The sequence below is a fragment of the Tamandua tetradactyla genome, chromosome 17 (assembly GCF_023851605.1).
Source record: "Tamandua tetradactyla isolate mTamTet1 chromosome 17, mTamTet1.pri, whole genome shotgun sequence".
Lineage (NCBI taxonomy): Eukaryota > Metazoa > Chordata > Mammalia > Pilosa > Myrmecophagidae > Tamandua > Tamandua tetradactyla.
The window spans coordinates 2400363-2421733 of NC_135343.1; the positions used below are offsets into that span (position 1 = coordinate 2400363).

General features: G+C 54.8%; 2 protein-coding genes across 3 annotated transcripts; one reads left to right on the forward strand and one right to left on the reverse strand.

Moving 5' to 3' along the window:
- Nucleotides 1–294: 294 nt before the first annotated feature.
- TMEM127 (transmembrane protein 127) lies at nt 295–14585 on the reverse strand. 2 transcript variants are annotated; one of them, XM_077133760.1, is made up of 3 exons: nt 14342–14585; nt 2224–2388; nt 295–1617 (listed from the first exon to the last, which is right to left on the reverse strand). In XM_077133760.1, the coding sequence occupies exons 1-3, from the start codon at nt 14583–14585 to the stop codon at nt 1310–1312; spliced, it is 717 nt and encodes a 238-aa protein (XP_076989875.1). In that variant the 3' UTR covers nt 295–1309. The 2 variants fall into 2 exon arrangements, with proteins under 2 accessions (XP_076989875.1, XP_076989876.1); XM_077133761.1 differs by lacking the exon at nt 14342–14585 and adding an exon at nt 5398–11003.
- Nucleotides 14586–15171: 586 nt separating this feature from the next.
- CIAO1 (cytosolic iron-sulfur assembly component 1) lies at nt 15172–20668 on the forward strand. The gene is made up of 7 exons (XM_077133763.1): nt 15172–15460; nt 15996–16144; nt 16241–16352; nt 16459–16547; nt 16786–16987; nt 17747–17834; nt 18624–20668. The coding sequence occupies exons 1-7, from the start codon at nt 15322–15324 to the stop codon at nt 18862–18864; spliced, it is 1020 nt and encodes a 339-aa protein (XP_076989878.1). The 5' UTR covers nt 15172–15321; the 3' UTR covers nt 18865–20668.
- The last annotated feature ends 703 nt before the right edge of the window (nt 20669–21371 follow it).

Here is a 21371-nt window from a genome sequence, read left to right on the forward strand (position 1 = left end):
TTTCAGCTCCCACTGGACGCTAATTCCATGGAAGCTGGTAATTTGAGGACAGCTTGGCCATCTGAATCCACAAAGAAAGCCTCTCCGGTTTTGCCCATGTCACACCCAGAAAATTCAGCGAGACCCTCAGCCAGGTGGGTGCACAGGGCAGCTAAAGGGTGGCCCGGCAGGGAGAGGCCATAGGCCACGTGAGTCCAGAGCACACTGAGGAGGGGGAGTGGGGCCTGGGCAGCTGCAGCCTCGGCTGAGGGGCACAGACCATGCGGAGCCTGAGGGCCACAGCCCATGCGGAGCCTGAGGGCCACAGCCCGCTGCCCTGGCAGGGTATTCCCAGGCCCCTGTGGGGCCCACTGTGGAGCAAGGGGCACCTCCTGTCTGCTGTGGCCAGCTTACGTCTCAGCACTGCAGTCCTGGGGGGCGCCCCGCTGGCCGGCCAGTAGGCCACAGTCCTCGCAGCAGGGGCAGAGGGTGCGCCCCGGGGGGAGGGGCGGGGGGGTTGCATTCTGCTGGGAGAGTCAGGGAGGAACTACACAGGCTTGGGAGGAGCTAAGGCCCAAAAGACTACAGAGCCAGAGGGGGGGCAGGGCTGGGGAGGGGAGGGGACTTCTGAAAACTGACAGTAGCCTTGTCCCTGTATAAGCAGAGAGTATTGCTGCTGTGGCTTGGTTTAGTTTTTTTTAAAAACCACCCACAGTTTAAAAGGTGAAGGGGCTGTGGAGATTTCGCCTTCATCTGATCCTGGGTGGACACCAGGAGGCCCCGTCTCCTGTCAGCGCTGCTCGCTGGCCTGGACTCCAGCCCACGTGGAAAGGGTAGGGTGGGGAGGGCAGCTGCTCCGCTTCCCAGCAGCAATTCCTTCTCCCATAAAACCAGAGGGCATGCGCCAAAGTCCAAAGACTAAAGTGCAGAGAATGCCACGGAGTGGGTGGCCTGGGGTGGGCACTCCGGGCAGGAGTGGGGAGGGTCAGGAGCGAGCCTGCGGGGCCCTGCTGACTCTTCCATCTGGGACTGTCCTCTGCGAGGAGTCCCCCAAGGAGAGTCACAGCCCCAAAGACAGGGACCATGGTGGGAGAAAACATGACCACCCCGAGCTGTGCCATGACTGAAGGGAGAGGCAGGTGGCGAGAGGGCAAACGGTGCATTACATAAAACCTATGGACCCAGGTCTCAAGCACAGGGTATACAAACAGCCTGACGGCCGAGTCTCTCCTGGGAAAGGTGGGGCAGACGTTCAGGGTGCTGAGTGAGGCCTGCTGGGGAGGAGCTGCCGAGGTGGGGTGGGGGCTGAGGATGACCCCAGGGGCTGGTGTTAAGGGGTGTAGGCGGGGGGCGGCTGGAACTGGTTGATGACCTCGTACTCGGCTGGGTACGGCTCGTTCTCTTCCATCTCGGAGAGCAGTTCCAGCGCCTGCTCCTCTTCCTCCGTGGGGTAGTGGCGCAGAAGGTTGGCTGCTGTGGCCAGGATTGAGGCTCCACCAGCCCCTGCCACCAGGTAGAAGCTAACGGCAAAGGTGACGTAGACCTGGGAGCCGTGGTACTTCTTATGCTGCTGCTGCTGGGCAAGGATGAGTTCGGAAGCCCAGTAGGAAAAGCCGATGACAGTGGCGCACTGCAGGACTGGGGGCAGAGAGCAGCACGGGAGGGGTTGGCAGGCCCCCACATCTCTCCACCCAAACCCCCTGCCTGGCCCCAGATGCTGCACAGGGGAGCTCGCAGGGGCTGAGATTGGGGACAGATGCCTGATGCCGTCTGGGCCAGCTGGATTCTCTCCCAGGATCCCCGAGATTTGGAATTGGGGTACTGAGACGCTAAGGCCGCTGGCACTGGGTGTGCAAAAGGACTAGGTAAGGTCCTGCAGTGTGGGAGCCGCCACGGGCACCCCCATAAGTCAAACCAACGCGATAGCCCAGTTGTGACTGGAGAAAGCACACACAAGCAGGGAAGGCTGGTGGGCTGAGAAGCAGGAGAGGGGGGAGAGGACCAGTGAGACCACACCCCAGAGAGGCCGCGCAGTACCTCGGTGCCTCCTCACTCATTTCAGGGCCCAGAACCCCACTGAGCTTCAAAGCCTGAATTGAGAGAGCCCCATGGCTCTCGGGTATCCCAACAAGCGTGTGAGGGTCTGGCCGGGCCACTGTGCAAGGGCCAGCGCCCACCCTCAGGACACCCTCCACCCACCCCAACTCCACACGGCAGCCCCACTGCAAGTGGGCCCCGGGTTACCTGTGAGGATGTGGGCGAAGGCGTAGCGCCGGGTGATCTTCAGGGCCGGGTGCTTGGGCCCAAAGACGTCCAGGAGGAAGGCAGAGAGGCTGCACAGGATGCCCAGGAAGCAGAAGGCTGCGATCACCCGCAGCAGCAGCACCGTCTGGGGGTTCATGCAGAAGTCTGGGGGGACAGCCAGCGCGCAGGCCTGCAGGCACTCCCCGGGGCAGGAGGCCCCCACAGAAGCGCCCCCACCCTACCCCTGGCATCCCTGCTGCCACAGGTCCCACACTTCCCTGGGCAGGTGACCCAGCAGCTGCAGCCCACCCAGGGACCTGAGCCGAGGCCATCAGAGCGGCGAAACCAGAGGCCGCCTGAGGGCCACCCAGTCACTCACTCCTTCCCTCTGTCCCAAAACAGAAGCTGCAGCAGTTCAGAGGAACATGTAACTACAAGAGTACCAGATGAATTAGGAAAGATGGGAGACTCAACTTTCACATTTACTTTTTTTTAACTTTTTTTTTTTGGTAAAATATAACATACATACAAAGCAAAGAAAGAAAAAAGCAATAATTTTCAAAACACACTTCAACAAGCAGCTACAGAACAGGTCCCAGCGTTTGTCACGGGCTACCACCCCACTGTCTCAGATTTTCCCTTCCAGCTGCCCTAAAACACTGGTGGCTAGAAGGAATATTACTATAGTGACTCAGCAACCATAAATGTTATTAAATCCCCTTTTCTCTGTTATACCTCCGCCCTCTCCTTTAATTCCTCTTCACGTTTACTTTTGCTCCCTCCCCGAGCCCTACTAAAATCATAGAAAAGAATTTCTGTAAAAGGCAAAATTCCACCCAAAGAGAAGGAGAGGACATAAAAAAGTTCTGGAAGCCACAGAGCAAAGGGACAAATAGAGGATACCATGAGATGGTATCATGATATACCACACACCATGCCCGAAACCATGGAAACAGACGGCAGTGGGGAAAAGGTGAGACCACCAGAGCTACACCACCACGCCCAGAGGTTTGCAAATTGGCAGCACCAAGGACCTGTCCAAATGAGGGCTCAGCCACAGGGGGTGCTCCACCACACTGGGGGTCAGCCACGGGGGGGTGCTCCACCACACTGGGGGTCAGCCACAGGGGTGCTCCACCACACTGCGGGTCAGCCACGGGGGGTGCTCCACCACACTGGGGGTCAGCCACGGGGGGTACTCCACCACACTGGAGGTCAGCCACAGGGGTGCTCCACCACACTGGGGGTCAGCCACAGGGGTGCTCCACCACACTGCGGGTCAGCCACGGGGGGTGCTCCACCACACTGGGGGTCAGCCACAGGGGTGCTCCACCACACTGCAGGTCAGCCACAGGGGTGCTCCACCACACTGGGGGTCAGCCACGGGGGGGTGCTCCACCACACTGGGGGTCAGCCACGGGGGGGTGCTCCACCACACTGGGGCTCAGCCACGGGGGGTACTCCACCACACTGGAGGTCAGCCACAGGGGTGCTCCACCACACTGGGGGTCAGCCACAGGGGTGCTCCACCACACTGCGGGTCAGCCACGGGGGGTGCTCCACCACACTGGGGGTCAGCCACGGGGGGTGCTCCACCACACTGCGGGTCAGCCACGGGGGGTGCTCCACCACACTGGGGGTCAGCCACGGGGGGGTGCTCCACCACACTGGGGGTCAGCCACGGGGGGGTGCTCCACCACACTGGGGCTCAGCCACGGGGTGCTCCACCACAATGGGGTTCAGCCACGGGGGTGTTCCACCACACTGGGGGTCAGCCACAGGGGTGCTCCACCACACTGCGGGTCAGCCACAGGGGTGCTCCACCACACTGCGGGTCAGCCACAGGGGTGCTCCACCACACTGCGGGTCAGCCACGGGGGGTACTCCACCACACCGGGGGTCAGCCACAGGGGTGCTCCACCACACTGTGGGCCAGCCACGGGGGGGTGCTCCACCACACTGGGGCTCAGCCACGGGGTGCTCCACCACAATGGGGTTCAGCCACGGGGGTGTTCCACAATGAGAGTGTCGACCAGGAAATGGAAGCAGCTGACCTGGGCAACCCAGGATCAAAGGCCACCAGGGGTCCGGTGGCAGGAGAGCCCAGAGTGGCCCCTTGCACCAGACACGCAGTGGCATCTGCAATTCCTTCTGGCACTGTTATGCCATTCTTACTTTCTGGAAATTTCAACTAGACAAACGCTGGTCATCTCTTTCAATAGCTATGCAAATCAGCAGCGCTCCCAGAGCACACAGAATAAAGGCTGATCCAGAAAGTAACCAGGCCATAACAAAGTATTTTAAGTCTAATAAAAGGAGGCAGTGGGCCCTGACTGCCCTCTTCTGTCCCTGCCACTGACCAGCTCTTTCACTGTTTACTATATGGGTTACCCATGTGACATGGGCAGACTGGCAAGACTCAGATTATATAGGCTCCTTTCCCAAATCTTGATCTTTGATGAAAGGTTGTTTCATCAAACCACCTGTTTTGGCAGGTGGTTTAAGAACTGCCAGGGCGCTGGCTGAAAGTCCCTAGGCTGCATTTTCTAATATAACTTATGTACATAGTTGGTTGAACAACATAAGTACATGGAACCTTGGGTAGGACATGAGATTTTGTTGGTTTGTCCAGAGTGATGCCCCGAAGACTCCCAGAGTGATTTGATCAGTGAGTGGAAAAACATTTGCAAAGTCCCCTTTGGGGAATGGTGAGAACAGGGGAAAATTCAACCTCCCCAAGTTGAATTCTTGATATTCTCACAAGCAGCGTGGAGAACCAAAGCTATAGGCTGAGCCCCCAGTCTTGGGGTTTGTTCATACAAAACAACCCCACAAAGGATAGGTCAAGCCTACTTAAAATTAGGCCTAAGAGTCACCCCCAAGAGAGCCTCTTTTGTTGCTCAGATGTGGCCTCTCTCTCCAGTTAACACAACAAGCAAACTCACCACTCTCCCCCTGTCTATGTAGGACATGACTCCCAGGGGTGTGGACCTTCCTGGCAACGTGGGACAGAAACCCTAGAATGAGCTGAGACTCAGCATCAAAGGATTGAGAAAATCTTCTCGACCAAAAGGGGGAAGAGTGAAATGAGACAAAGTGTCGATGGCTGAGAGATTCCAAACAGAGTCGAGAGGTTATCCTGGAGGTTATTCTTACGCATTAAGTAGACATCACCTTGTTGTTCAAGATGTAATGGAGAGGCTGGAGGGAACTGCCTGAAAATGTAGAGCTGTGTTCCAGTGGCCATGTTTCTTGATGATGATTGTATAATGACATAGCTTTCACAATGTGACTGTGTGATTGTGAAAACCTTGTGTCTGGTGCTCCTTTTATGTACTGTGTCAACAGATGAGTAGGACATACGGAATAAAAATAAATAAAAGGGGGGAAAAAAAAAAAGAAAGTCCCTAGGCCCCACAGAGCCTGAGTTTTAGGTCTGGAGCACAGCCTAGGAATGTGGATTTAAAAAGCACCCACAGTAATTTCCACAAGGTGGTCCAGGACCCACACTCCAAGAAACACGGGTTCTGAACCTCAGAAGGTGGGCTGATGTAGTCAAGTCCGAAACCTGGGGAGGAGACCTGAGCCAATGAAGCAGGTTCAAACCACAGATGCTGACACCAGGAGCCCCGGGCAGGCGAAACCCAGGCAGGCTACAAGCAGCCCCGGGTGGACCCCACTGAGCACAGGCACCCTGCCTGGGCTCAGCACTCTGCAGCAGTCCCCAGACGGGACGCCTGTGTCTTGGCAAGGATCAGGGCAACCACGTTGCCCTCAGAGCTGCCTGCCCTGCACTCGTCTACTGCTGGCCACCTGCTTTGTCCCCGCGTGCAGGAAACCTGGTGCGGCTGGGCCTTGGCTGGGCAGCAAGCACGACTGGCCGGCATCAGACCCAGCCCGGCCGAGCCTAAGAACATGCTGCAAGCCTGGAAGAGCCCACCAAGTCCCGGGCCTCAGAGGAAGCTCAGGAGAGGAGCTGTCTTCTGGCCTTATTTGGAATATCATTAAAAAGCTCTCAAAGACAGACCTTCTCATGGCATGTGGCCGTGGCACGTGGGGCCGGCTGGGCCCTGCTCCAGCTCTTCCACGGACACCCCTGGGCCGTGGCACGTGGGGCCGGCTCACTGCGTCTGATGTTACCTGCGTGGTGAGGCAGTGACAGGTGCTGGGTTTCTTACACGGAGACTAAGGTTTACTTTGAGAATTGGTCTTAATGGAAAAGGTAACACACGGGGCCTCCCAGGTGTGTCTTACTCTGTTGCCTACGCTGGGTGGGAGCACGAGGCTGCCAGTTCTCTCACGCATTAGAAATGTGATACAGCCCCCGAAAGATGTCACACTCATGATGCCTCTTTGTAAATCAGGAAGACAAGCACGTGGAGAAACACTGCAGAGGCGCTGTCCCTCTCCTCGCGGTGGCCAATGCCCGCACCCCCAGACTCTGTGCTGCCCCCCAGAAGCGGGCTCCATCCACAGGCAGGCCAGGCACCACCCTGTTCGCACCCCAGCACCACTGGGGCTTTCGGCCTATGGCTCGGAGGAACTGCAACTCCGGGAGGGAGGGGAGGGCTCCCTCCGGGCCGAACCCAGGCACCAGGCAAGGCATCAGCTTCCAGTTCGCATGCTAACATGGACGCAGGCGCCCTCAGGACCACAAGCACCGGAAAATGAAATCGCTCCCGGTGCCAAGGGTTGGGGCTGCCAGTTCGTCACAGCACCCACAGTGGGAAGTGCCGGGCAAGACTGCTCAGCATGGCCACAGCATCCGCAGCCCTGCAGCTCGGGAGCGTGGCCCTCGGGAGCCGTAGGATATGCTCCCTCGGGCAGGTCACCCTGACCTCTCAGCCTCTGTCCCACGTGAGAGCAGCCAGCTGTGACATCCACTTACTGGTGCTGCAGGAAGAGGGCACCAGGGGGCCGGTTCTGGCTGGGCCACAGTGGGGTCACCTCGGCGAGCTTTTCCTTCTTGTACCAAATGTCCTTGGCCACCCAAAGGCCAGAGGGAGAGCCTGTCAAAAGCCAGTCTAAGGACCTGCCCCACTAGGGTGATGCTGGGGAAAGGAGAATTTTTTTTGGGAGTGGGGTGCGTGGTCCGGGATCTGGAGCCGGGTCTCCAGCATGGAAGGCACGCATTCTACCACTGAACCACCCGGGCACCCTAGGAGAATTCCGACATGAAACTCAAAAGGTTTTGTTTTGCCCTGTCTTTCTCCACTAAAAGCTTTGGGCAGCTAGGGGGCCATCGGATGCTGTTCCCCCGGGGCGATGCTCATTTAGTCCAGAAACTGCCTCCCAGCCCTGGGGGGATCTCAGCACGCACAACTTCAGGCAAGAGGCACCCTGGAAATGCCTAGAGGTGCTCTTGGGGTATCTCCAGGTCCTCCTCTCTCCACCTCTCCTCCCTTGAGAAGACTGCTAGAGAAACAAAACTGATGTGCAGTGATTGTTTTAGCTGTGGAGAGAAATGGCAATGCAGGGCAAGTCCTGATTTAAATTCAAACCAGGGAGCAGGCTGCTACTCTGGTGGGACCAAGAACACGTCCTGCCCTCCGGCAGTGCTCCGGCCTGCTTATTCTGGCAAGCACAGCCTGGCTGTCCACTCTAGTCACTGCGGAGGAAGGCAGCTGCTGCCGCCCTGGGATCCCAAGGAAGTGACTTTGCCCAAGATCACTGGTGAGTCACAGGCTGGGTTTGTTTTGAAGGCCCTGGCTCCTCCCTCTCCATGCCCAGTGCTCTGACCCCACCTGACCCAGCAGGTCGCAGGCAGGAAGGGTTACGTGGCCTCTGACAGTGCCCCCCTCCTGTCTTAGCTTCCTTCCACTGTAAGTCGGTGGCTCTTCCAGGTGGGGGGGGCCGCCTACCCCCCTCTCCCCCCCAGCCCCACTGGCCTAGCCAGGACGGCTCCCACAGGACTCCAGGGGCCCTTCCTGCCTGGCTGGTCACCACCCAGCACCCAGGGGTCCTCCACAGAACTGCTCCCCATCCCCCGAGCTGCCAGCTGTCAGGCACAGCCACCCTCCCAGGAAGCACCTGACCTCCTGTGGTTTGTTGTCAGTCATGATCCACCTGACTCCAAGTCCCAAACTTCCTCATTCTCCAAAGATGCTTCCTGAGGCTCCTCAGAGCTGCCCCTCCGGGCCACACCTGAGCTCTGAGCCACAGGAGGCAAGCCTGGTCATGGGCCATGGACCATGGGCCGTGGCCGTGGAAGGGCTGTGCATGTCCCTGCAGCTGGGCTGAGCTTTACGGGCTGTGCAAGAAGCAGGTCCCCCGTGGACAGAATCTCAGAATCTCTGGGGTTGGCTGGCACATACCAGTACCTCCCAGGCCTTGGGGGATGAGCATTTCTGTCTCGGGACCACCAACTCAAGTCCAAACACCAAGGCAATGAGGGACAAAAGGCCCAGCTTCGGCTGGGCTCCAGTAACAACAGAGCCAGGATGAGGAAATGAGAAGCCACTGGCAGTTCTGCTGAAGGAGAGAGAAACTCAGAGCCCTTCAGGGCATGAAGGTGCGGTGCTAAGAGGGTGGTCTCTAGAGCAGGACGCAGCTCCCAAAAGCTATGCCCTCACCAAGCTGCCTGAGCGCCTGAGCCCGAGGCCCTCGTGAAGTGGGCAAGGTAGCAGTACCTGCGAAATAAAGAGGCTGAGGATAAACGGAAATGTGGCGTGGACTGACACGTTGCTCGAGGGCTGGCCCTGGCACAGAAGGCTGTGCAGGGGGAAAGCGCTGGCCCTACACTCTCTGTGGCCTGCTGAGACCGCAGCGCACAATCTCCCTGGGGAGCGCCGTCACCCACCAGGTCGGGGCCCCCAGCTCCACTTCGTCTCCCAGGAATGGGAGTGCCCCAGGCACATGTGCCAGGAGATGAGTTAGGCCCTGAGGGTTGGCACACATGTCCCCCAAACCTAGCAGGTCCAGAGAAAAGGCAGGGGAGAAGCCATCGGGGGGCCTCCTTAAGTCTTGTCTTCTTGTGTGTGGCTCCCGGGGCTGCCAGTTCTCCTACTCGTGGGCATCGAGGGTCTCCGTGAAGACTGCAGGCAGGGCAGCCTGCAAGAACTCCGCCGGGCACAGGAGCCAGACCACCCAAAGGTGAAGGAAACGGGCCATGCAAGAGACAGCAACTGGCCTCCATAATTTCTTGGAAAGGGAAAATTCATATTTGAACAAGGGAGAACCTACAAAGAATTTGTTTTTATTTTTAGCATGGCTCTGACAAGAATTCAGACAAAGCGGAATAACCGTGAGCTCAGTTACAAGAGATGAAATTAAACAAAGGAAACAAAAACAAACGAGAGCATCATTGCATGCTGGCGGCAGTCCCAGCCGCAGGGCTCTGGGGAGCTTCCTGCACCTTGAAAGAAACATGTGAACTGGGGCACCTTTCACGGGATCCGACAAGGGGAGGGCTCGCCAACCTGCCCAGTTGGTGAGTGACACCCAACCCCTGAACCCCTGAAACCCCATGCGTCAACGCCAAAGCCCACTGCGAGAGTTGGGCAGGAGGCAGCTGTGCCAAGGAAGGCAGGGTGGGGGCCTCACCCGGATGGGCCTGGGACTTGCCCACAGGCCAGAGCAAAAGCTGTGGGTCTTAAGTCATACTTGCGACTTCAGCCCCAGCAAAGGCTACCTTCACCATGATCTGGAAACAAACTAGAAGCCTTCACTCTGCTCTTCATAAAACCAGCCCCAAGTCTCAAAAAGTGAAGCAAATGCTCAGAGACAACGTCGACCATGAGGCTACGGCTTTTCAGGATGGACCGCGGAAGTGCACATGGTCCAGGCATGTGGGGAGCCTGGGCCTTTCCACCAAATCCTTGTCCTTGACTCCCTAAAAAGGCAACTGGGTCTCTCAGCCCAGCTCTGCCAGCGAAATCCAGGGGAGAAAGTCTCTCCCTGGCGACATGGGAAAGGACTCCCAGGGATGAGTCCAGACCTGGCAAATGGGGGATCAACAGTTCCATCCTGACCAAAAGGGGGAAAAGAAGTGTAATTAATAAAGTATCAGTGGCAGAGAGAGTTCAAATAGAGTCAAGAGACTACTCTGGAGGTTGCTCTTACACAGTTTCAGTGAGACCTTGCTACTTATCATAACCTGCCAACCCCGAACCAGGACATTCCAGCCAATCCTAAAGAACACCCAGGGCAATATATAAGGGTTCCAGGCACTAGAGCAACTTTCCAAAAACCTACAACCTCCAGATGGGTCCCTGGTCCAGATGAGTCCTGAAACCTAGCCCAGCCTCTCCAGAAAATCAGATAGTTTCATCTCCCTACCCCATATTAGCAACAGACCCTTCCATTATCCAAAATCTAGAATTGCCATAGCCCAAACAACCCCAATGAGAGGTATGGAAAGATCAAAGGTGATGGTGGAATCATACGTAGAAGACAGGACTTAACAAATTAATACGAATGCTGAATCATTAAATTGATATCTCTTTTAGCTGCCCGTATTTTAGAGTAGCTAGAAGTAGAAACCCAAAATTGTGGACTTGTAACCCATGTCAGAATCTGAAATATTTTCTACAACTAATTGTGGGACTGTGCTTTGAAATTTATAGCTTTTTTGTATATATGCTGTCTTTCACAAAAAAATAAGGAAAAAAAGTCGACTGTGATGATAAAAAAATACTCAAGCCTTTTAGGCTCCTATATTTTGGAGCAGCTAGAAAGAAACATCTGAGAGGATGGTAGCCCATGACAAACTCTGGGATCTGTCCTGTAACCACTCATGGAAGAGTGCTTTGAAAACTATTGCTTTTTTATTTCTTTGCTTTGTATATATGTTATACTATACAATAAAAAAAGTAAAAAAAAAAGGCAATGTGAGGATATATAACACATGGGCAGTAAACACCCGGGGAGTGGGACCAGAGGAAAACATAAGACCTGTGAGAACGGCTCAGAAGACCTGGGGCGGGTGGCCACTCAATCAAGATGGCAGAGTGGGACTCGGGGGTTCCATCCCCTCCAGAACTGCCACAAGAACTGCCAGAAACATTTTCCTCAAAGCTCCAGGAAACAGTGAAAGGACGGCAGCAACTGGGGGAGCACTGAGTCAAGAGGAAGGCCACCTCCAGGTGCCCTGCTGGCCCTTCCCCCGCCCCCTGCCAGCTGCCTGCGGGTCCCTGTGCCGGCCTGGCCTTGGAGGGGCACAGGAGCCTGCACGCGACGGGGGGCAGGATGTCTTGCTGTCCTAGGACCCGCCCTGTGAGGAGAAGGTGGCTCTCCCGGCTGTGGGACAGCAGGCAAGCAGTGCTGGCCGTAGCACAGAACACCAGCGCCAGGACCGGGAACCCATTTCCTAGGGAAGAGGAGACAGCAGGAGCCATGGAAGCGGGGTAACTCCCAGGACCACACGCGCACGCCCAAGACAAGCTGCAGCCACAGAGAGGCCGGGAAGGCCTGCGCTGGGCCTGCAGCTGCTCTCTCAACTCACTGCCCTGGAGTGAGAGCCCTGGAGGAGAGCACGCCACCCGCCAACCCGCACAGACTGGGAAGTTCGTTCCTTTACTCCTTTTTAATTTTTTTTTGTTAGCTCCTGACATTTGAGAAAAGTTCTGTTATAACACTAGCTAGATAGAAGTTTAAGGATCAGATGCCTCAGAGTCTAAATTCCAGCTATTATACATTAAAATATCAGTATGTCCACATTTCAACTAAAGTTTACAAAACATATAAAGAAACAGGAAGTGATGGCCCAACAAATGATAGGATTAAAGCATTAGAAACCATCAACGAGAAGGAACAGACCTAGAACATTCCAAAGACTTTTAAAAAATGATCTTAAATGTGCTCAAAGAACGAAAGGAAATCGGGAAAACATCAGATGATACCAGTAGAAAAATGGGAATTATGAAAAGAAATCAAGCAGGGCTGAAGACTACAGAAATGGAAATTTAGAACTCCCTATAGGGGTTCAAAAGCAGATTGGAGCTGGCAGAGAATCTGAAGATAAGAAGACTGAAATCATGCGGTCTGAGGAATAGAAAGAAGAAAAAATGAAGAAAAGTGAACAGCACCTCGGACGCCTACCGGACACCATCAAGCGAAACAATGTCACTTAGTAGGAGTCCCAGGAGGAAAAGAACAGAAAAGGACAGAGAACATACTCAAAGAAGTAAAGGCTGAAAATTTCTCAAATTTAACTAAAAACAAAAGTATACAAATCCAGGACGCTCAACAAACCCCAAATGGGATAAACCCAAATAGACCCACATCTTGCCCCATTATACTCAAACTGTCAAATGCCAAAGATAAAAGGAGAGAATTCTGGAAGCCAAAGAGAGCAGCAACGTGAGGACCTCGATAAGGATAAGCGCCAACTTCTCACAGGAAACCATGAAGGCAAGATGGCAGTGGGGTGACACATTTAAAGCGCCAAAATCAGAAACTATCAGCCAAGAATTTTATATCTGGCAAAAATATCTTTCAAAAATGAAGGAGTGATTAAGACATTCCCAGATAAAAGCTGCGGGAGTTCATCACCACTAGACCTACCCTACAAGAGATGCTAAAGGGAGTTCTGTAGGTATAAAGGAAAGGAAAATACATAATAGGTCAAAGCCACATGAGGAAACAAAGGTTTCCTGTGAGAGTAACAACATGGGTAAACATAAATGCCAGGACTCTTACATTTTTGGTTTGTAACTCTACTTTTTACTTACTACAGGATCTAAAAGGCAAATGCATAAAATGTCATAATAAACCAGTTTGAGACTCACAATGCATGAACATATCAACTGTTAACTATGTGAAGGCAGGGGACAGAAGGGTCCAGGGGCATAGACCGTGTGTATATTAATGAAGTTAAGTTGGTATCAAAGCAAATGGCTGTTACAGATTTAGGATGTTAAATTTAAACCCCATGGTAACTGCAAATAAAATATTACAGAACATGCACGCTCACAGAGACAGAACTTAGAGAACAGGTTGCCAGAGGCAGGGCAAAGGAGGAATGGGGAGCTAAGGTTTCTGTTTGAGGAGATGGGGAAGCTTAAGGATGGAAGTTGTGAGAGTACCGCCACATTGTAACTATCGGTAACCTTATGGAATGGCATCTTGGGAATGGGTGACATGGGGAAGTACATGCTGTTTTTATGAAGGAAAAAAAAGCAAGGCAACTAAAAAGACCACGACAATTAAAGGCAATACATGATCCTGATGATATGGAACAAGGAAGAAGATGATAAGGCTCAAGAAGACATTATGGGAGCATATGAAAAAAATAGGAATACAGACTGCAAACTTCACACAAATGCTAAATTTCTTGAGTCTGACAGCTGCACTTAAGGTGGAAGTCCTCATTCGTGAAAAACGTACAGGGTGGAACTAAAGGTTCAAGGAGCATGATACGTACAACACACACCCAAGTGTTCAGAAGACAGATGGATAGACAAATGGACAGACAGATGGACAGGCAGATAGAATGAGACAGCAATGTTAAAGCTGGAGGATGTGTGCAGCTGCAGCGGGGTCAAGAAGAGGTTTGCTAGAGTTCTCTTTATCATGTTTCTATTATTTTTCTAAGTGTCCTATAAGTCTAAAAGACACATTTCTAAATAAAAAGTTAAAAAAAGAGTGGGAGGGGAAAAAAAGACCTTGGAGGTGATGAAAACATGCTGTCACTAAGGGCTTTTCTGGGTGGTCAGGTGGCCGCCTGCCCTATGCTCCGTCCTCACTCTCAGGCTGGGCTCCAGCCAGCCTCCCGCAGGCCTGACCTCCCCATGTCCGGCAAAGAGAACCCCCTTTTCCTTCCACTTGCCCCCCCCCCCCCCCGGCACTAAACAAAGCAATCTCCCCCGACACACGGGCCACGGCTCTCTCAGCCGCACGCCCATTGCTCTACTGAGGACGGCACCGGGCGACTGCCGGTTCCCACAAAACACCACAGGCTCCCCTTTTCTCTAAGAACCCAATTTTCCCGAGAACTCTAAGATCTTCCCATTCAAAGCTCCTTTCTCTTCATCAGCCCGGCTGGCTCAAAGCGGCCTCCCCGACCCCGCAGCGTCCTTGGACGGGGGTCCTGGCGCCTTAGCTTTGTGCACAGCGGGGCCCTTCCTCCGCAGCTCCCCAGCTCCGGCCCGAGGCGCGGGGCAGGGGGCGGCGCCCTCACCTTTCAGCAGGTCCGGGTGCACGTAGCCCAGCACGTCGGAGACCCCCAGCTCCTGGCGCGAACAGGTGCCGCCGTGGATGTGCAGCCAGGCGGGCTCGGCCAGCGCCGTGCACAGCGCCGTGATGGACAGCGCGCCCGGCAGGGCCGACGCCAGGCTCCGCTCCGGCTGCTTGGGCAGCGCGCTGCCTCCCGGGCTCCGCCGCCGGCGCCCGCCGGGCAGCCCCGCGCCTCCGGGGGCGTACATGCCCGGGGCCGCGGCCTCTGAGGGGCGCAGGGCCTGCCTGGGCGGGGAGCCCGCGCGGGGCGGCAGGGGCGGGGCCGGGGACCCCGGAATGGGGCTGCGGGGCTGGGGGGAAGAGGCCGGCGCAGACCGCAGTGGGTGCAGGGGCACGGGGCGCCGGAGGCCGGCCGCTGCGGAGGACCCGGAGTCTGCGCCGAGGTGCCGAGCCGGGAGGCCCGGGATGGGCCGCGGGGGCCGGGCACCGGGCGTCGGGGACGGCGCCCTGGGGTGCGACCCTCTCCACTCCGCGCCGCGCTCCTCGCCGCTCCGCAGGCCTCGGGGCCAGAATGGCGCCGCCGCTCCGTCACGGCCCCTCCGCTGCTCTGGCTGAGCTTAGCCCAGGCCCGACCCCGCAACGCCCGGCCCGACCCGGCCGGATCCACTTCCGGCTTCCGCCCCCTCCGCCCCGCCCCCGGCGCCCCGCCCCGGCCCCCGCGCGCGTCACAGCGCGGGCGCGCCGTCGGCCCCTGCGCACAGCCTCACGGGACGGGTAGTTCCGAGCCGGCCCGCGGCGCTCCCCGCAGCGGGAGCTGGAGACTACAATTCCCAGAGGGCAGCGCGGCCGGGGTCCCGGGCCGTTCAGTTCCCAGGATCCCCCGCCCAAGGCGGAAGCGGGCAGGTCCGACGGCCGCTGGTGTGGGGGCCTGTGGTTGTTTCGGGTCTGTGGCTGCCCACCTGCTCCTCCCCTGCGCCGGCTGCCATGAAGAACTCGCTGGTGCTGCTGAGCCGTGTCCCGGCCCACCCAGACTCCCGCTGCTGGTTCCTGGCTTGGAACCCCGCAGGGACCCTGCTGGCTTCGTGCGGGGGCGACCGTCGAGTCCGCATCTGGGGCATTGAGGGTAAAGCTCCCAACTGCGCGACCCCCGGCGCAGGGGTCTCCGCGTGCGCGTAGAGTAGATGTCGGGTGTGTGGGGGCCGCAGCCTGCCGCAGGGGTAGACCCTGGACCGGGGCACAGGGACGAAGAGGCGGAGGGACCTTCATGTGTCGCGTTCGCCACCGGGAGAAGGACTTTTTGGGAAAAGGAGCCGGCAAACAAGAAAGCAAAAAACAGCTGGAGGAGGGAAACAAGGAGAGAGAAGTAGTAGGAAAGCTGTCGGCAGGATAATTTGGGGCCCGATGGTAAAGTTTAAATTTTATCCCGAGGGCGTTTAGGAGCCTTTGACAATTTCATATTCGGAGGGTGACTCAGATTTTAGAAAGATGCCTCCAGGGGAAATAGAGGCACTTAACATCTTTCTAAAGTGTACTGTCACATACATAGATGGAGGTTGGACACTGGTAGGGCCTGAGCCCTTATCACCATACGGAGAGGGTAGAGCCTGCCACCTTCCTGTGCGCCCAGCTCCAGGGCCTGCCTTGTTCTCTGTCCATAGGGGGCACCTGGGTCTGTAAGTCTGTTCTTTCCGAGGGCCACCAGCGCACGGTCCGGAAGGTGGCCTGGTCTCCGTGTGGGAATTACCTGGCCTCTGCCAGCTTTGACGCCACCACTTGTATTTGGAAGAAAAACCAAGATGACTTTGAGGTAAACAGGCTGAATGGAACCAGAATTATTGCTTGTTTGCTCTACAGGTTCTGGGACCTGGGCCACCTGATTCTCATGCCTTTTTCCTTTCCGCAGTGTGTAACCACTCTGGAGGGTCACGAAAATGAGGTCAAATCAGTGGCCTGGGCCCCATCAGGCAACCTCCTGGCCACCTGCAGCCGAGATAAGAGTGTTTGGGTCTGGGAAGGTGAGTCTGGTCCCTCTTAGGGCAGTTGGGAACCAGCCAGCAGACGTTCCCCTCTGTGTCCCTGATGGGGTCAGCTCTTGAGGTGTTTTTTTTTTCCTTCCTGCAGTTGATGAGGAGGACGAGTACGAGTGTGTCAGTGTCCTCAATTCCCATACTCAGGACGTCAAGCACGTGGCTTGGCACCCACACCAGGAGGTAGGAATCAGGCAGGGTGCCTGGTGGGAATTCTGGTATGGAAAGTTGTCAGCATTCTGTTTTTAAACCCTGAACTGTAACTCATAATTGTTAGTCTTTTTATAAAGTCAGGTCCCTGGGGCTGTCCTGCCTTGGCAGGGAGAAGTATTGGAACTGCAGCCACTTCCCGGGTCGTACAGACAAGCATTGTACTTCCTGGGTCATCAGATAAGGGCTGTCTTCTCTTCTCCACCCCCAGCTTCTGGCCTCTGCCAGCTATGATGACACAGTGAAGCTCTACCGGGAGGAGGAAGATGACTGGGTGTGCTGTGCCACCCTCGAGGGCCACGAATCCACCGTGTGGAGCTTGGCCTTTGACCCTAGTGGCCAGCGCCTGGCATCTTGCAGTGATGACCGCACTGTGCGCATCTGGCGCCAGTACCCGCCAGGCAGCGAGCAAGGTGAGGGTCCAGTAGGAGAACGAGAGGAGACTCGTCTCCAGGGAGGTCTGATCTGTGGATGGGTTAAGATACAAGCGTGACATAGCATGGACTGGGGTAGGAAGTGACAGGTGCCACGGGGAATCCTCCAGATGAGCTGTTGGGAGAACCAGAGAGAGCTTTGTGGAGGAGGGACCATTGCACCCAAACTTGAAAGCATGCATACATAGGATTTTCATTAAAATTTTTTTTTTTTTTGGCTTGAGCTGACTCCGGGAACCGAACCCCAGTCTCCAGCGAGGCAGTCAAGAATTCTGCCACTGAGCCACCGTTGCACTGCCCCGTGTGCAAGGATTTTAACATGAGGAGAAGCAGTGAAGGGAATTCTAGGGCAAGCGGGACATCATGAGCAGGGGCACTGTTGGTGGGAAATCCTAGACTAAGACTGCGACGGAGATTCGCTTGCATGGAGTACAGGGGATGAGGGGCTTGGGGAGGAGTGAGGGGGTGGGGGCTGCAGGCTAACGCATCAAGATTAGTCCGCAGCTGGAAGTTTCTTTTTGACATTCTGCATTAGAAAGAGCAGCCTGGCCACAGTGCGTGAGGCAGACCTGTGAGCGTGGGACAGGAGTGGAGGCAGGGACTTGCATCTCTTCTGTTGCGGTGAGGGTGGGAGAGTAAGCGTCCCCTCTGCAGTGGGGCAGTCACCACCGACCCCCCCCCCCCAAAGGCGCCTGGGGCACAGGTGCACCTGAGGCTGAAGGGAGGTCTGTTGTGCAGGGGCGGCATGCGGCGGCTCCGACCCCAGCTGGAAATGTGTGTGCACTTTGTCCGGCTACCATTCCAGGACCATTTATGATGTCGCTTGGTAAGGCCTACATCTTCCCCTCCTGGGTGGGGTCTTTTGGGGAGTGAGGACTGTGGCAGCCCCCTGTTATCTTCAGATCAGGCCCGACTCCGCCATACTGGCTCCTCACTGGCTGGCCTGGGGTTCGCAGGAGCAGGAAACCGACTTGAGGGCCAGGTGCACACTGTGCTGGGATCCCAGGCTGCAGGTCAGCACCAACCCTTGGGGCTCACACAGTGTCCCCCCAGCCAGAAACAATAGTGAGTCTGTGGCTTCGGGGCTGGTTCCACATGTTTGTCAGCATCGACTGTGCCCTGAGCATGGCTAGAATGCTGTATTGTTAGGCAGGAGAGTGGTCGAGGGCAGTGCTGTCGAACCCAAGGAAATAACCTTAACCTGTGACAAAAAGTTGGTGCGCATCCATGCTTGGTTTATGCTAGCAAACGTTTGGAAATAAAATATATAGTCAACAAAAGTGGGCTGAAGTGAATTATGCTGAAACTCAAGGGACCTGTTAAATAGCTTAGAAAATAGTTAAGAATACATTACAACACGGGAAATTGCCCATGCTAAGTGAGAGGAGCACAATTCAGAACTGTATGTCATGTTTTTAGGGAGAAAGAGCCAGATGGAAGCACATGTGGACTCAATGGGCAATGTTTGTGACTGCCCATTGATTAGGGAAGCTCTTGGGTGGAGGCTTTTATCTGAGGATTGTAGAGAACCGGCCAGAGGCTAGAGCAAACCTCTCCCTGTGTGGCTGGCATTGGGGAGGAGCTGCTGTGTACTCACAGCCGTGTGTCCCCCCAGGTGTCAGCTGACAGGGGCCCTGGCCACGGCCTGCGGGGATGATGCCATCCGCGTGTTTGAGGAAGACCCCAGCGCGGATCCGCTGCAGCCCATCTTCTCTCTGACGGCCCACGTGCCCCAGGCCCACTCCCAGGATGTCAACTGTGTGGCCTGGAGCCCCAAGGAGGCAGGCCTCCTGGCCTCCTGCAGTGACGATGGGGAGGTAGCCTTCTGGAAATACCAGCAGCCCGAAGTCCTCTGAGCCGTCTCCTTTGGACAGGATTCTGGCTCCCCAGAAAACATTCTTAGACTTTGCCGGCCCCTGAGGGGGCCTGGAGGGTCCCCCATAATCTTCCTTTACCCCAGCCATCCCCCATTCAGAGCAGTGAAGTACGGAGCTGCAGAACTGCTCAGTCTTCCTTTGCCTTTGATACGGGCCCCTTGGTGAAGAGCTGCAGAGCGTGCTGCTTACTTTAAGGCACAGGGAGAAAAGTCAGGGCTCAGTTTAGGGGCAAGGGTAGGGTGGGGGTGAATATACACGTGGGAGGGGGTTGCATATCTAGCTACTTGGTCTGATATTGTAAGTTTTTATAAAGTAATCCATCTGAGCCCTATTGTACTTATTAGTGCATTCACAATTTAAAATATTTCCCTTATGAGTCCTTTTTCTGAACCAGGTTCTGCCTTCCCAATTTCTGGGTAAATCCTTGCATATTGAAAGAAATCTTTTTTTTTTTAATTTTAAGGTTTAAGAGTAAGGGACACCTTTTCCCCCTAGCAGCCCTCATCTTCTGAGCCAGCATGCTGTGCTGGCAGCTGAGGAATGCTGGAAAGTCAGTGGGAAAGATGGACGCTAAAGGAAAGTTATTGCCCATCCCAGACCAAGCAGTCTCAGCTGGGATGGAAATTGGTTTGTGGGTGGGGGCTAAAAATCTCAGATATGATGGTTTGTGGCCCTGGGACAGACTGCAGTACCTAAGTACACAGTACAGCATTTAGAATCTCACGCAGGGCAATGAAGACAAAGGTGGCCTAATAATTCTTGGGGAATGATAATGAGAAACAGGTTAGGAGACAATCCACAGGCAACCAGTTTCTCAGGTTGTCTCTGGGCAGTTGTTGGGACTCCAAGCTACAGCCTTCACTGAACTTGACACACTGCAGAATTCGTGGCCTCACCACACTTTCAAATGACAGCTGGGGTCGTGGGGCAGTGGTTCTCAGTGCAGTCTGCAGGTCGGGGACCCCTGAGACCCTCCTGGGGATGAGATCAACCGCTGGCGCCTTGGCACGCGGTGAGCAGTGGCCCACGGTATTAACTGCAGTCTTTTCCACCTTGTGCTCAATGGGAGTATGGCCAATTTCACTTTAAAATAGCCTTTATGGTAGCAGTAGAGCACTGTACTGACCTTGAGATCCTCTCTGTGATAAAATGGAGCATGTGCACTTAAGTGCAGTGGCTGTCTCAAGGAAAAGCAAGTGAGCAGTTGAGCTTTTCAGGCTGAGTTGCCTTGTCCTTCGTGGCATGCCATTTTTACTTGATAGAGCTAGCGACTTTGGGTACTTATCTGGCTACGTGGGTGAAGTGTTCTCGGAAATGAACAGAATAAGCCTTTCACTTTTAAGGAAACAACTGCCAATGCTGACAATGATTAAAGCTCTCAGGCAAAACCTAGAATTTTGAAAATGTCTGTTGTCCCCATGAGCTGCCTGCCGGCTAGCTTCCCAACACTTAAGACTTCCGTCAGGATTGGTAATCATGTTAACAAATGTAATTTTTCAAATTGTGTAATGAAATGTCAACATTTGGAGGCTCTGCATGATTCTGTGAACCAGCATTTTCCAAATTACTAATTCGTGTTACAGAATCAAGGGCAAGAGACCCACTCAAAGCCTCAGACAGACTGACAGATTTTAAGGTAACCACCGACAGTTCAGAATCCACTTTGCAACTCACCTGTACAACAACTACTTGTGGCAGCCTGGTGTATCAGACCAGCCACAAGAACCTGCAGAGGCTGGAAGCCCCTCCCCTTCCTAGCCACGCAGCAGGGGTGGGTGGGGGGTGGGGGGGGTGTCAGCTGTTCCTCATCAGCCTTAACACTGCCAGACTGTAGCAGCAGCTGAGACTCTTCGATTAAGCCAGACATTAAAAGGATTTGCAAAAATGTAAATGCCACCCTCCTTACTGGATTTGTTTTGGAAAAGTTGTTGACTTTTTGTTTTAATATAGTAGGCATCAGTGGATATAACCTAGATAATAAAAGTATCTTGGGGTTCTTAATTGTGCTATAAAAGGGTCTTAAGACCAAGTAAATTGAAAACTTGACTGAGGGAAGTTGTCCTTTAGAACTTCCTCAGGTCAGCACACATTTATTCCTTAAGAACAGTAGAAGGCAAGAATTTGAAGAGGAAAATTTAGGTTTGCATTATTAAATCGGTTTCCTAGGGTCACATCCAGCGGGTGAATTTTAATCCCCCTCTGGTACTGCCTCCTTATGGGGACACTGCAGAATATCAGAATAAAGATCTTAAGAAACCTCCAAGATTTGGTGTTTTCTGTGAGGAAAAAGGGATCTGCCGTTTGTGTGCAGGAGTGCTGACGCTGCTAGAGACCCAGGTGAGGAAGCACCCAATAATGTCCCCTCCAGACTGCAGTGGCCACAGAGACAGCCCATGTCAATGTCAAGAGCGGGTTTGTACTAATGACAAATTCAGAGATAACAACAACAAAAAAAGCCTTCCGCTGGAGAAGGGAAACTAATTTGG

Bases quoted from the DNA above. Each gene is read 5' to 3' on its own strand.
- CIAO1 (XM_077133763.1), top strand. From the start codon at position 15,322: ATGAAGAACTCGCTGGTGCTGCTGAGCCGTGTCCCGGCCCACCCAGAC. The intron at 15,461-15,995 runs GTAAAGCTCCCA...CTCTGTCCATAG, and splicing joins CCGCATCTGGGGCATTGAGG to GGGGCACCTGGGTCTGTAAG. The intron at 17,835-18,623 runs GTAAGGCCTACA...GTGTCCCCCCAG, and splicing joins ACCATTTATGATGTCGCTTG to GTGTCAGCTGACAGGGGCCC.
- TMEM127 (XM_077133760.1), bottom strand. From the start codon at position 14,585: ATGTACGCCCCCGGAGGCGCGGGGCTGCCCGGCGGGCGCCGGCGGCGG. The intron at 2,389-14,341 runs GTGAGGGCGCCG...CTGTCCCCCCAG, and splicing joins GCACCCGGACCTGCTGAAAG to ACTTCTGCATGAACCCCCAG. The intron at 1,618-2,223 runs GTAACCCGGGGC...CTCTGCCCCCAG, and splicing joins CTTCGCCCACATCCTCACAG to TCCTGCAGTGCGCCACTGTC.